Source organism: Callithrix jacchus, chromosome 16 (assembly GCF_049354715.1).
Source record: "Callithrix jacchus isolate 240 chromosome 16, calJac240_pri, whole genome shotgun sequence".
In the NCBI taxonomy this organism is placed as follows: Eukaryota; Metazoa; Chordata; class Mammalia; order Primates; family Cebidae; genus Callithrix; species Callithrix jacchus.
Window position 1 is genome coordinate 52779161 of NC_133517.1, and position 15133 is coordinate 52794293.

Consider the following 15133-nt stretch of genomic DNA (forward strand, 5'->3'; position numbering starts at 1 on the left):
GTACAACTGGAAACACATCAATCCCCAAACCAAATACTATTACATAAAGTTAACAATATTTAAATGCTTGAAGTCAATAAATTTATGTCACATGATAAAGGAAAAGGAAATAAAATGAAGATATTTTCTTTTTCTTTTTTTTTTTTTTTTTGAGATGGAGTTTCGCTGTAGTTACCCAGGCTGGAGTGCAATGGTGCGATCTCGGCTCACCGCAACCTCCGCCTCCTGGGTTCAAGCAATTCTCCTGCCTCAGCCTCCTGAGTAGCTGGGATTACAGGCACGTGCCATTATGCCCAGCTAATTTTTGTTTTAGTAGAGACGGGGTTTCACCTTGTTGACCAGGATGGTCTCGATCTCTTGACCTCGTGATCCACCCGCCTCGGCTTCCCAAAGTGCTGGGATTATAGGCGTGAGCCATCACGCCCGGCCGAGATACTGTCTTAATACAAGTGTATACATGCACAAATGTGTTTTTAACAAAAGGAGGAAATAGTCATGAAAATTAAAGTCCCTAGTTCTGCAGCTGGTGACGTGGTCGTAGCTGGTATTGATAACTACCTTTTTCTACTACCCATTCTGTATTCCCTTTGCCTTCAGCAAGCACCTCAGCAAGTTGTGGTCTTTTGGATTTTTGGTTTTTTGGGTCTTTTTTTTTCTGGTGGAGTGACCCACACCTTCATTCCTGAAGGGTCTGGGCCATTTGTAATCTTGCCTGGATTGGGCTGTTTTAGTTTCCCATTGACCTTAATGACAGGACATGGTAATACTAAAAGACACCCTAATAAATCTCCTGAATTCCATGCATACTCTTCCTTAGCTCCATTGTAGAGTAGTAGGCTGATTTCATCTTGATAGTCTGAGTCAATCATCCCAGCCAACACTGTACCTCCCTTCCTAGCCTGTTGACTTAAAGGTAGGAGGAACCCAAAGTGTCCAGGTGGCAAGCTTACCTTCCAGTTTAATGGGATCATTGTTGTGTCTCCTGGTGACAGCATTCCTCCCTCTGGAACTAAGACCTCTAGGCCAGGAGAATGTAATGTCACGGGACAAGGAAGCAAAAATGTTACTAGTGGATCACTAGGGGTGATGGTGAGTGGTGCCACATCCACTTCCACCCCTTGATTCCTGGACCCGTGAATCCTGGCTATGGGAGAAATAGTACCATATATTGGATGGCAGATTCATAGCATATATGGCCTTCTGGAGAACTTTGCCCCAGCCCTGCAAAGTAGTGTCACCTAGTTGGCATTGTAATTGTGACTTCAAAAGACCATTCCACCATTCTAGCAACCCAGCTGCTTCAGGATGATGAGGAACATGGTAAAACCAGTGAATTCCATGAGCATGAGCCCACTATCACACTTCTTTAGCCATAAAGTGAGTGCCTTGGTCAGAGGCAATGCTGTGTGAAAGAACATGATGGTAGATGAAGGTGTTCTGTGGGTCCACAGATGGTAGTCTTGGCAGAAGCATTGCATGCAGAATAGGCAAACCCATATCTGGAGTAAAGGTCTATTCCAGTGAGGACAAACCTCTGCCCTTTCCATAATGGAAGAGGTCCAATGTAATCAACCTGCCACCAGGTAGCTGGCTAACTCGAGGAATGGTGCCATATCGAGGACTCATTGTTGGTCTCTGTTGCTGGCAAATTGGGCCCTCAACAGTGACTGTAGCCAGGTTAGTCTTGGTGAGTGGAAGTCCATGTTGCTGAGCCCATGTGTAACCTCCATCCCTGCCACCATGACCACTTTGTTCATGGGCTCATTGGGTGATGACAGGGCTGGCTGCGGAAAGAGGCTGAGTGGTGTCCACAGAACAGGTCATCCTATCCACTTGATTATTAAAATCCTCCTCTGCTGAGGTCACTCATTGGTGAGAACTCATGAATATCTTCACTTTTTGACCACTCAGAGAGGTCTATCCACATACCTCTTCCTCAATTTCTTTGTCACCAATTTTCCAGTTGTGCTTCTTCCAAGTCTCTGACCAGCCAAACCACTGGCTACAGCCCATGAATCAGTATATAATCGCATATCTTCCCATTTCTCCTTTCATGCAAAGTGCACAACCAGGTACACTGCTCAAAGTTCTGCCCACTGGGAAGAATTCCCTTCACCGCTGTCCTGCAGGGATGTCCTAGAAAGGGGCTGTAGTGCTGCAGCTCTCCGCCCTTGGGTGGTGCCTGCATATCGTGCAGAACCATCGTGAACCAGGCCCTAGTCTGGTTCTCTTCCTCTGCCAACTGATCATAAAGAACTCCCCATGAGGCCATCAGGGCAGGCTGAGGGAGAGAAGGCAAGTGGCAGGAATGGAGACCATGGGCATTTGAGCTACTTTCTCATGTAACTTACTTGTGCCTTTAAGACCTGCTCAAGTCCAGTCACATACACACCACTTCCATTTGATGATGGAATACTGCTGTGCATGACCCACCTTATGGCTTGAGGGGTCAGAAAGCACCCAGTTCATGATAGGCAGTTCAGGTCACATGGTGACTTGATGACCCATAGTCAACATTCAGTTTCCGCCAAAGCCCAGTAACAGGCTGAGAGCTGTCTCTGAAAAGGAGAGTAGTTATCTGCAGAAGATGGCAGGGCCTTGCTCCACAATCCTAGAGGCCTCCACTGTGATTCACCTACAGGAGCCTGCCAAAGGCTCCAAACAGCATCTCTGTCGGCCACTGATACCTCAAGCACCACTGGATCTGCTGAGTCATATGGCCCAAGTGACAGAGCAGCTTGCACGGCAGCCTGGACCTGTTGCAGAGCCTTCTCCTGTTCTGGACCGCGCTCAAAACTAGCAGCCTTTTGGGTCACTCAATAAATGGATCAGAGTAACACACCCAAATGAGGACTGTGTTGCCTCCAAAATCCCAATAAGCCCACTAGGTGTTGTGCTTCTTTCTTGGATTTAGGAGGGGTGAAATGCAGCAACTTATCCTTCAGCTTAGAAGGAATATCTCAACAGGCCCCACACCACTGGACCCCTAGAAATTTTACTGAAGTAGAAGGTCGCTGAATTTTAGTCGGATTTGTTTTGTATCCTTTTGGACTGCAAATGTCTCACCAATAAGTCCAGTGTGTTTGCCACTTCTTGTTCACTGGATCCAATCAACATAATGTCATCATTGTAATGGACCAGTGTGATATCTTGCAGAAGCAAAAATCGATCAGGGTCTCTCTGAATAAGATTATGACACAAAGCCAGACAGCCAATATACCCCTGAGGCAAGATAGTAAAGGTATATTGCTGGCCTTGCCAGCTGAAGGCAAATTGCTTCTTGTGGGCCTTATGGACAGTAATGGAGAAAAAGTCATTTGCCAATTCAATGGCTGCACACCAGGTACCAGGAGATGTGTTAACTTGCTCAAGTAATGAAACCACATCTAGTATAGCAGCTGCAATTGTTGGAGTCATCACTTGGTTAAGCTTATACAATAATCCACTGTCATTCTCCAAGACCCATCTGTCTTCTGCACGGACAAATGGGAGCATTGAATGGGGAGGTGGTGGGAATCACGCCCCCTGCATCCTTCAAGTCCTTGATGGTGGCACTAATCTCTGCAATCCCTGCAGGAATTTGATATTGCTTTTGATTTACTACTTTTCTAGGTACAGGCAGCTCTAATGGCTTCCATTTGGCCTTTCCAACCACAGTACCCTTACCTTACCACTCAGGGAGCCAGTGTGGGGGTTCTGCCAGCTACCAAGTATGTCTATGCCAATTATGCATTCTGGTACTGGGGAAATGACCAGAGGACAAGTCTGGAGACCCACTGTAAGTCAGACCTGAGCTAAAACTCCATTAATTATCTGACCTCCATAAGTCCCTACTTTAACGTGAAGACCACAATGACGTTTTTGGGTCCACTGAAATCGACGTTGGCTCATAGTCAGTGTCCACGAGTCTGGAAAATGACTGATCATTTTCCTTTCCCCAATATACAATTACCCTGGTAAAAGGCCTGAGGTCTCCTTGGGGAAGGATGAGAGAAAGTTCATCCTTGAATGAAAGTAGCTTCCCTTCATTCAAGGAGTTCTGGGTCTGTAAACTAGCTCAAGTCTGGAAATTGACTGAGAGCTGTGATTCTCTGTTTTTATAATTCAAATTAGTCTTTTGCCCATTCGACCTAGAAGTTTTCTGCTTGTATAAATTAAGTAGGAATGCAGTAGGCTTCCTATCAATTTCATTTCTAGGAACACCATGGTTAATTAGCCAATGCCAGAGCTCTACACAAGTCAGACTAGTCTGATTGCTCCCTTGCCTCTGCTGTCCATTACAGTAGCTACATTCACCTTGCCTTTGATGGTTGAGTGCTACCACTTGGCCCCTGCCACTTCAGGATCCAATTTTTCCCATTGTATTTAAATTCTGTAGTTGAGTGACTGCCGTGTCCACCTGTTAGATCTGACATACAGAGAAGAGTAATTACTGGGCTCTTCAAAAATTCAATTAGTTCGCATGGTGACTTGACGACCCAAAGTCAAACGTTCAGCTTCTGCCAAAGCCCAGTAACAACAGGCCAAGAGCTCTCAAAAGGAGAGTAGTTATCTGCAGAAGATGGCAGGGCCTTGCTCCACAATCCTAGAGGCCTCCACTGTGATTCACCTACAGGAGCCTGCCAAAGGCTCCAAACAGCATCTCTGTCTGCCACTGATACCTCAAGCACCAGTGGATCTGCTGGGTCATATGTCCCAAGTGACAGAGCAGCTTGCACGGCAGCCTGGACCTGTCGCAGAGCCTTCTCCTGTTCTGGACCCTGCTCAAAACTAGCAGCCTTTTGTGTCACTCAATAAATTTATTTTGCAAAACTCTCTACACAGTTGATGCCAAGGACTATCAGTATTCTCCATACTGTTAGAAGTAGAGCCAGGCACCGTCACTCATGCCTGTAAACCCAGCACTTTGGGGGCCGAGGCAGGCAGATCATGAGGTAAGTAGTTTGAGACCAGCCTGACCAACATGGTGAAACCCTGTCTCTACTAAAAATACAAAAATGAGCCAGGCGTGGTGGTGCGTGCCTGTAATCCCAGCTACTCAGGAGACTGAGGCAGGAGAATCACTTGAACCCAGGAGGCAGAGGTTGCGGTGAGCCAAGATCATGCCATTGCATTCCAGCCTGAGTGACAGAGCAAGAGTCCATCTCAAAAAAAAAAATGTAGACTTCTTAGCATTTTTGGGTCTAATCATATTAAGCAGCCAAATCCAGAAACCCCAAAACCAATAAAAGAACTCCATCCTTAATATTGTTTCTCTAGAACCACTGCTGGTACCAAAATCTGTACTAGTCAGGGTTCTCTAGAGAACAGAACTAATAAGATATATATAAAGGGGAGTAAGTATTAACTTCCACAATCACAAGATCCCACAACAGACTGTCTGCAAGCTTGAGGAGCAAGGAGAGCCAGTTCGATGCTCAAAACTGAAGAACTTGGAGTCTGATGTCTGTGGGCAGGAAGCAGCCAGCACAGGAGAAAGATGTAGGCTGGGAGGCTAGGCCGATTCTCATTTTCACGTTTTTCTGCCTGCTTTATATTCACTGGCAGCTGATTAGATGGTGCCCACCAGATTAAGGGTGGGCCTGCCTTTCCCAGCCCACTGACTCAAATGTTAATCTCCTTTGGCAACACCCTCACAGACACAAATAGGATCAGTCCAATCAAGTCGACACTCAGTATTAACCACCACATCTATAAATTATCCCAGCCTGTAAGCAGTGGGCTCTGGAATTAAGCCGGTCCCCCATCTCCACAGGTTTTTGCAATATATCTGCATTGCTATTGAGTCGCACACTCAAGCGCGCTCTCGCTCTTGCTCGCTCTCTCTCTCTCTCTCTCTCTCTCTCTCTCCTCTCTCTCTCTCTCTGTGTGTGTGTGTGTGTGTGTGTGTGTGTGTGTGTGTGTGTGATTCTTTAACCCTTGCCCTCCCTTCAAAACCTAACATTTTGGTGCCAAAACCCAGGATGGGGATTGGGTTCTAAATGGGTAAGTCTTTTCTTGCAACCTGGAAAGCAGCAAGCAGCAAAAACCAGACCCAGGCCTGCTTCCAGATCCTGAGTGGACTCCCTATTCCCAGCCCTGTTCCCTTATTCACCTTCTCAGGCCCTTGTCTGGCTTCCAGATCCCAATCAAACTCTCCATCCTCTTTTTCCCTCCTTCCCCTTTCCAGGCGGCTCCAGGAAGTATCAATCCCATTGCTGGACATCACATCCAACATCCATCTCCAATTAGTGGGTGATCCTGTTTTCCTTTCCACATTCCTCTTATATTTCTGCTGGTTTACCAGAAAATTCCAGCACTGCATGAGAGGTCTCCCCAGTTACCAAGTAACCATGGCCTGGCTTCTCAGGGGACACCCTCAGAACACTCACTGCTCTGGCCACTCCAGCCTCCAGAGTACTGCAAAAAGCTGTAGGGACATCCTGGCTCTCCCATGTCAACTCTCCCAGGAGGAATCGGGGTACTCACTCCCCTCCGGGGTATTCACTTCCCTCTGGGGTACTTCCCTTCTCAGTTTCTCACCTTTCCGGCCATCAGTATGAAGCAAGCCTCCTCAAAACCTCCTCAAGACACCACTCTTCAGATGTTTCATCCACGACCTCCAAGCCCAGGGCTTAGCAGACTCCATTAAACTGAATGCTTTGCTTTCCTCTGTAATGTTGCCTAGCCCCAGTGTAAACCAGACAATAATAGTCAACAGTCAAAAACCAAAACATTCAATTTCCAAATCTGACATAATCTAAAAGGCTTCCTCCAATGCAATGGTAATCTGAGGTGCTTTGCTTATCTGCGTTCCTGGCTCACTCTTTCTCTGCCAATTCCACTCACCTTTTCAAATCCTCCTCCTCAACAAAAAACTACAAAAATGCCTCCTCCTCCAGACAAGCCTTCCTCCTCTAATTTCAACCTGACCAACAAAGTAGGCACATGCCCAAAGCCCTTCCACCAAAAACCAGGCACACAGCCAAAGACTCTCCAAAGTTCTCCCTTTGCATGGGGTCACAGGGACGAAAGGCATAATCTGAGTTCATGTTCCCTTTTCCCTAGTTAACCTCCCCCAGCGTAAAAAGAGACTCAGCTCCTTTTGCACAGATCCTACCTCTTTCCTCAAGGAATTTTTCTATGTCACTCAATGTAATGACCTTACCTGGCATATCATATATGTCATTCTCTCCTCCACCGTCACCCCAGAGGACAAGGAATGCACCTGGATGGCCTCCCAGGCCCATGAACACACCCCCACCAACAAGCTGCTGCCCATAATCCAATAGGGACCCTACCTGTCCCCAGAACTGACCCCAATTGGGATTATCAGGCAACTTCTGCAGACAGATAGAAATAAGACCATATGTTATCATTCCTCCTAGCTGGCATAAACAAAGCTGTTCCTGATCTTTTCCTCTCCTGCTTTTCAGAGGTCATAACTAAATATGCCACCTTAAACCCTAATGCCAATAAGGGCAGAATCTACCTCCATTTACACTTCATTTTCTAGTCAGACATTCTAAAGAAATGTCAGAAATTCTAAAGAAACTTTAAAAACTGGAGAATAGCCCTCAAACTTTGCAAAGAGATTTAATCAAAGTGGCCTTTAAGGTCTTTAACAATAGAGAGGAACAACTAAAAGTCCAAAAGCTAAAAAGAGACCAGGCTAAATGCCAGATGCTGGCAGCTGCCCTTCAACAGGCTTCCCAACACGTACAGAAATCCTCAACCTTGCAACAAACTCCACCAGAAGCCCGTTTGAAGTGCAGCCAACAGTCACTGGGCAAAAGCCTACTCTCAAAACCTTGCCCAACTGCGGCATCAAGGAACACTGGACATTGGACTGTGCTCAGTGAAATTCTTCATCCTGCTTCACCACCTCTAACTGAAGACTGATGGGGCCAGGGGCCCGCCACCCCAACTGCCATCACCACCTCAGAACCCAGGGTAATACTGTCAATCTCTGGTAAGTCCATGTCTTTCCCATTGGATACAGGGACTAGTTACTCAGTTTTATTAGAATTTTCTGGACCCCTCCTCAATTCCTCTATTTCTATTGTGGGAGTTGATGGAATCCCCTCTAAGGACAGACTGGTCCCTATTATGCAACCTATCCAACACCCGATTCACCCACTCTTTCCTGCTTATTCCTCAGTGCCCTACCCCTATCTTGGGGTGGGACATACTAAGTAAATTCCAGGCCTCCATACAATTTGCCTCTTGCAATTCTACCCCTTTTATTTGACTCTGCCACCAGATGCTTCCCTCTCCTCCCCCTCATCCTCATTATCCACCCTGTTACCTCCTGTTAATCCTGAACTCGGGAATATTTTTAAACCCACAATAGCCACACATCACATCCAGGATAAAATAACCCGCCAAAACCACTCCATTTTGCATGATCAGTCTCAATATTCCCTAACCCAGCCAGCCTCAGGGGCCTCAAACCTATTATCTGTAAACTTTTACAAGCTGAAATTCTTTTTTTTTGAGACGGAGTCTCACTGTTGTTACCCAGACTGGAGTGCAATGGCACGATCGTGGCTCACCGCAGCCTCCGCCTTCTGGGTTCAAGCGATTCTCCTGCCTCAGCCTCCCGAGTAGCTGGGACCACAGGCGAGCACCACCATGCCCAGCTAATTTTTTGTGTGTGTGTGTGTACTTTTAGTAGAGACGGGGTTTCACCTTGTTGACCAGGATGGTCTCCACCCGCCTCAGCCTCCCAAAGTGCTGGGATTATAGGCGTGAGCCACCGCACCCGGCCACAAGCTGAAATTCTTAAGACTACCACTTGGTCCAGGATCTCTACATTGTTAACCAGGTGGTAATACCAATCCATCCAGTGGTCCCCAACCCACATACCCTACTCTCCCGTATTCCCCCTTCTACCACACTTCTCTGTATTGGATTTAAAGGATGCCTTTTTCACTATTCCCTTAAATTCAGCTTCCCAAAGTATTTTTGCTTTCACTTGGTCAGCTCCTAATACTCACACATCCACCCAGTTAACATGGACCATACTCCCACAGGGGTTCCAGGATTGCCCCCACCTATTTGGACAGGTCCTCACCAAGGACCTAGCTGAACTTCTGATGCTCCTGGCACCTTCCTCCAATACATCAATGACCTCCTTTTCTGTAGTCCCTCCCTTAACCTGTCCATCGAACACGCTTTTTTTTTTTTTTTTTTTGAGATGGAGTTGCTCTGTGACCCAGGCTGGAATGCGGTGGTGCAATCTCAGAAACTCACTCTCTACCAATACGTTACTATTGCATTTTCCCATACCTACAGGACCTCATGAGCCATCAATTTCTTCTATCCCTTCCACCATCCTACTTACAGCAGATATACATCTTATTCATAGGAAACCATCTAATCACCTTCCAGATGTAAAGCTCTCAACCCTGCCACCCTCCTCCCTGTAAACACCTCTGACTCTAAGCTCTCTCACTCCCCACTGGACCTCTTAGACTCCCTCTCCTCCCAATTCCAACACATTTTGGAAGCCCTTTTGCAGGGAACACCTACATGGTTCATTAAGGAAAGATCTTTTTTTTTGAGACGGAGTTTCGCTGTTGTTACCCAGGCTGGAGTGCAATGGCACAATCTCGGCTCACCACAACCTCCGCCTTCTGGGTTCAAGCAATTCTCCTGCCTCAGCCTCCCGAGTAGCTGGGATTACAGGCGCGCACCACCATGCCCAGCTAATGTTTGTATTTTTAGTAGAGACGGGGTTTCACCTTGTTGACCAGGATGGTCTTGATCTCTTGACCTTGTGATCCACCCACCTCGGCCTCCCAAAGTGCTGGGATTACAGGCTTGAGCCACCGTGCCCAGCCATTAAGGAAAGATCTTTAAAAGAGATCCAGCATCTGGTTACCTCATCGTTGCCAAAACAAACACCTAGAATCCAATGCTCCCCACCCCGTACTACCTCTGAACAGGCAGAACTACCTCTCAACAGGCAGAACTTGTTACCCTAACCAGGGCCCTCACCCTAACAAAGGGAGAGGGTTAACATTTACACCAATTCCTGGCCGGACATGGAGGCTCATGGAGTTTCACTTTTGTTGGCCATGCTGGAGTGCAATGGCATGATCTCAGCTCACTGCAACCTCTGCCTCCTGGGTTCAAGCAATTCTCCTGCCTCAGCCTCCTGAGTAGCTGGGATTACAGGCATGCGCCACCACGCCCAGCTAATTTTGTATTTTTAGTAGAGACGGGGTTTCTCCATGTTGGTCAGGCTGGTCTCAATCTCTGGACCTCAGGTGATCTGCCTTCCTGGACCTCCTAAAGTGCTGGGATTACAGCGACTTTTAAAGATTTGCAGTGACTTTTAAAGACAATGCAAAACTCCTCCCAATGTTACAATATCATTCTATTCCCACCAGCAATGTAAGAAGGTTTAGTTTTGTTCATATTTCTTTCAACACTTGTTAGAGTCTTTTTTTTTTCAAGACCGTGTTTCACTCTTGTTGTCCAGGCTGAAGTGCAATGGTGAGATCTCTGCTCACTGCAGCCTCCGCCTCCCGGGTTCAAGAGATTCTCCTGCCTCAGCCTGCCGAGTAGCTGAGATTACAGGCGCCCGCCACCACACCCCCTAATTTTTGGATTTTTAGTAGAGACGGGGTTTCAACAGGGGGCCAGGCTGGTCTCAAACTCCTGACCTCAGGTGATCCACCTGCCTCAGCCTCCCAAAGAGCTGGGATTACAGGCGTGAGCCACCACGCCACGCCATGTCATTTTTATTACAACCCTTCTAATGGTATGAAATGTGGCTTCAATTCGCATTTCTCTCACAGCCAATGATGCTGAATGCTTAATGTACCCATTGCTCACTGTGTATCTTCCTTGATGTCTTTTCAAATCTTCTGCCCATTTAATGAGGTTCTCTTCTCAAAGTCTTTTTTTTTAAACAGCTTATTGAGCTATAATTCACATACCATATAATTCACCCATTTTGCACTATTCAATGATTTTGGCACATTATTTTTAACTGTGGTAAACTACACGTTAAATAAAATGTATGGAGCCCCTTTTTTCGGGCCGAGCTCCTGCACTAGAGGCCAGTAGAACCGCCCAAAGCGGAACCGAGTCACCCGCGCTGGCTGCCACCGACCGGAAGGGACACGGGCAGCTCTCAAAACTGCGGAGGCGCAGACCGTCCACGCGGGACAGGGGAAGTTCCCGCCCGTTCCCCCGCCGCCCACCCGGACGCCGACTTAAGCCAGCGAGCTCCACACCGTCAGGTCCCTGGAATTGTGATCCCGACCACTGGACGCGTTTCCCGCTTTACCCTCCTCTGCGCGGGCAGGGAGGGAGACGCCGGCCCAGGCTGCAGTTTCTACCTCAGAAACGGAAACAAAACACCGCCTTCTGCTTCCTTTTTCCTTAGGGAAAAAAAAAACCGCCTAGGACGAAGTCTAGGACCCCGACCACGACCCCCGACTCTCCGGGGCAGGAGGGGACCGGACCTGGCACAGCCTCGGCTCCGCCCCTCGCCCCAGCGGACCACAGAGGGGCGGCCTTTGCCGCCCAGAGACACTTCCTAGAGCGGCCCGGAAGTGTCCCTAGGAGCGCTTCCGGGAATTAGGCCCTCTTTTGGCTGCATCGGCTGGGCTTTGCTGGCGCCAGGTGCGGGGGGCTACCCGGGCCGCGGGGCGTGGGGTGGGGTCGGGTGGTGTTTCCCTCCCCGGGCTAAGGGTGGGGGCCTGGGAAAGGCTGCTTCGCCTTTCCCAGGAGAAGCTCTGTCCGGAGAGCTCTCGACACTGCGGGGCTTTTCTGCGGAGGAGCGCCCGCGGATAGGTTGGCCCCGAACCATGGGGGCGGCGGGGGCCGAGCGCCGAGCTTGACTGTGCACCAAGGCCCCCGCGCCCCCATCAGCGCTGCGGGTACGGAGTCGGGGTGCGAACCCGGCCTGCCAAGCCGCCTGACCGGAAAGGGCAGCTCGGAGGCCTTCTCCTACCGCCCTTTGGAGTGGGAAGGAGCGTCAGGTGCTGGCGGGGCGGTAAAAGTGGCAGTGGGTGACCATGGGCCGCCAGGGAGAATGGGGCGCCATGAAGCCCGTGGGGAGCTCCCTGGGCTCCCCCAGCGCTGTGCAGAGTGGCCTGGCAAGTGCCTTGAGAACGGGAACTGTGCCCGGCTGAGCTCTGCTCCAGTCCCTGGTGTGCTGAGCTGGGCAGGTGCGTTTCCTCCGTCATAGCAGGTGCTTGTGCTGCTGCGCTGTCCCTTTAGGTGCTGTCGGAACCCTCTTTAGATGCCGCATTTGGCTCCCTTGCCACCCGTTGCTCAGCTCCTCCATCCCGGGGGTTGGGGGCTGTGGTGGACTTTTGAATGACAGGTCTAGTCTCTAGTACTTGACTCGGGCAGTTGTGTTTAGAGCTTTGATTTCTTTTCGTTCTTTTTCCTTTGATTCTTCTCTTTCGACACAGCATCATGATCTCTTGCCCAGGCTGGAATGCAGTGGCTCAGTTTCTGCTCACTGCAGCCACGACCTCCTAAGCTCAAAGGATCCTCTGTCCTCAGCCTTCCAAGTAGCTGGGACCACACACGTGTACCACCATGCCTGGCTAGTTTTTAAACTTTTTGTAAAAATGGGGTCTTCCCATGATGCCCAGGTTGGTCTCCAACTCCTGGGCACAAGCAATCCGCTGGCCTCAGCCTCACAAAGTGCTGAGATTTCAGGCTTGAGTCACTGTGCCTGGTCTAGACCCTTATCTCCCTATCCGTAGGATGAGAATGGTAATTCTTGACTATTGTTGTGAGGATTCAAGGTGGAAGAGTTAAATGGTCTCAGTGTGGTCTGTGGTGTCAGTTGTCATGTCCCTGTGTTCTCTGGACCTTTGTCCTAGTTCATTCTTTCATGTGCTAACTTACTTGGATAACTTGTGCCTCCCATTTCTCTGCCAATTCCTGCTTGCCCTTCATATCTTAGATATCACTTCCTCTGGGAGGCCTCTGGTCCTCCTGGGACTGATATGGGCCCCTTTGCCCCTGCTCCCAGTGCTCCACTAGCACTGACTGTCATTAGTTCCCACTGTCAGCATCCTGACGATGGGGATTATATCAACCCTCACCCACTGGCCCAAAGAACATGGGAGTCACTGGTCTTTTCCCCTCCGCCCCCACTCTAGGCATCTGCATCTGGGACCGACCTCCTGGGCTGGCTGATCAAGGAGGAAGCAGCAGCAATGTCTGCTGTGGGGGCTGCAGCTCCTTACCTGCATCATCCTGGTGATAGTCACAGTGGCCGAGTGAGTTTCTTGGGGGCCCAGCTTCCTCCAGAGGTGACAGCCATGGCCCGGCTACTAGGGGACCTAGACAGGAGCACATTCAGAAAGTTGCTGAAGCTTGTGGTCAGCAGCCTGCAGGGGGAGGACTGCCGAGAGACTGTGCAGCGTGTTGGAGTTAGCGCCAACCTGCCGGAGGAGCGGCTGGGTGTCCTGCTGGCAGGCATGCACATGCTGCTCCAGCAAGCCCTCCGTCTGCCCCCTACCAGCCTGAAACCCGATACCTTCAGGGACCAGCTCCAGGAGCTCTGCATCCCCCAAGACCTGGTTGGGGACTTGGCCAGTGTGGTATTTGGGAGCCAGCGGCCCCTCCTTGATTCTGTGGCCCAACAGCAGGGGGCCTGGTTGCCCCATGTTGCTGACTTTCGGTGGCGGGTGGATGTGGCAATCTCCACCAGTGCCCTGGCTCGCTCCCTGCAGCCGAGCATCCTGATGCAGCTGAAGCTGTCAGATGGGTCAGCATACCGCTTCGAGGTCACCACAGCCAAGTTCCAGGAGCTGCGGTACAGCGTGGCCCTGGTCCTAAAGGAGATGGCAGATCTGGAGAAGAGATGTGAGCGCAGACTGCAGGACTGAGCCCTCATTTGACTTGTCCCATTCAGGTCAGGCTTGGACAGGCGCCTCAGATGGTGCCAAAGTGCAGCTGACTGTTTCCAGGACAGCCCTGCCCTTCCCATGAGGCAGGCTCTTCAGTGAGAGTTTAAATGTAATTATGTAATTTTCTGTTTAATTGAAAAAGAGAGCTATGCCTTTTTTTCTTTTTTGGAAGTAAAGCGGCTATAAACAACATGTTTCTCTAGGTGGGTGTTAAACCTCACACCCTCCTCTTCCCTGTATATTTGTCTTTGCTGCTGGGTGTGGCCATATGTGGCCAGTTGAGGCCCTTCATAGACACCATACAATTGCTTAGCCTGGCCCCATGTAGCTGGGTACTTTTGTAGATTTTGTATTTCAGGTTGGGCATTTTTATTCTTCTGCCTTAAATCCCTGACCTCACAGAGCTGATGTTCTAGTGGGGCTGAAGGGAGGGGAAACATTATAAAATAAACAATAAAAATTAACTGTAACGGCTCATCAGAGGATGTGTGATGCAGCAAGTAGAGTAGGGTCTGCGTGATGATGGGGTGACCTTCCTTGAGAGTGTGAATCTGAGCAAGGACTTGAAGGAGCCAGGAGGCACAGCGCTCTGAGGGGCAGCACAGGTGGGGAGGACAGTGCACAGGCGGCCAGTGGGGGATGCCTAACATGCTTCAGGCCTGCCTGGCTACATCCAAGGAGATCACTGTAGGGAGCTGACATTGGGGAGGGTACCAAGGTCAGGGCCTGAGGGTCTTGTAAGGACCTTGGCTCAATTATGAGTGAAAGAGGAGCCCTTTTGAGAGTTTGCAGCAGAGGAGAGACATGATCTGGTGATTGGCTGTTGTGTGGAGGGGCACAGGGGAGGAGGCTAGAGCCCAGCAGAGAGGCTGTCCCCAGGGTGTGGGCAGGGGCTATAGCCAGCTTTGCAGCTTCCAGCGTAACTACATTCTAGAAGGGATCTTGGGGCTCTGTCTCTGCAGAGCCATTTTCTGTCAGCTGGGTTCCAGCTGGCTGCCCTTGCCTCCACAGAATGCTTCTGGACCACATCTGCTCTGTTCTCTGCCGGGAAACCTGCCCTTGTCTTTGAGTGCCTGGAGTTGCTTGGCTGTTTGTCTTGTCTGCAGTTTTTGGTTTATCTCCTCCACTAGCCTGGCACTTCTTCCTCATCCCTCCATGGGCAGTTCTAACATATCGGGGTGCAGAGGAATACCTGGGGGCGGGATGAGTAGATTCTGGGAGGGCCCAGGTGCCCTCTAAGGCACATGCTTGTGAGTGCTGCC

At 49.6% G+C, this 15133-nt stretch overlaps 1 protein-coding gene and 1 pseudogene across 1 annotated transcript; one reads left to right on the forward strand and one right to left on the reverse strand.

Moving 5' to 3' along the window:
* Positions 1-466: 466 nt before the first annotated feature.
* On the reverse strand, positions 467-4061 carry LOC144579734 (uncharacterized; annotated as a pseudogene).
* A 7044-nt stretch (positions 4062-11105) lies between these two features.
* COMMD5 (COMM domain containing 5) lies at positions 11106-14331 on the forward strand. Its single transcript, XM_035276929.3, has 2 exons — positions 11106-11619; positions 13119-14331. The coding sequence occupies exon 2, from the start codon at positions 13176-13178 to the stop codon at positions 13848-13850; it is 675 nt and encodes a 224-aa protein (XP_035132820.1). The 5' UTR covers positions 11106-11619; positions 13119-13175; the 3' UTR covers positions 13851-14331.
* Positions 14332-15133: the final 802 nt, after the last annotated feature.

What these genes read in the sequence shown, in the direction of transcription:
- COMMD5 (XM_035276929.3), top strand. Translation starts at nt 13,176, where the DNA reads ATGTCTGCTGTGGGGGCTGCAGCTCCTTACCTGCATCATCCTGGTGAT.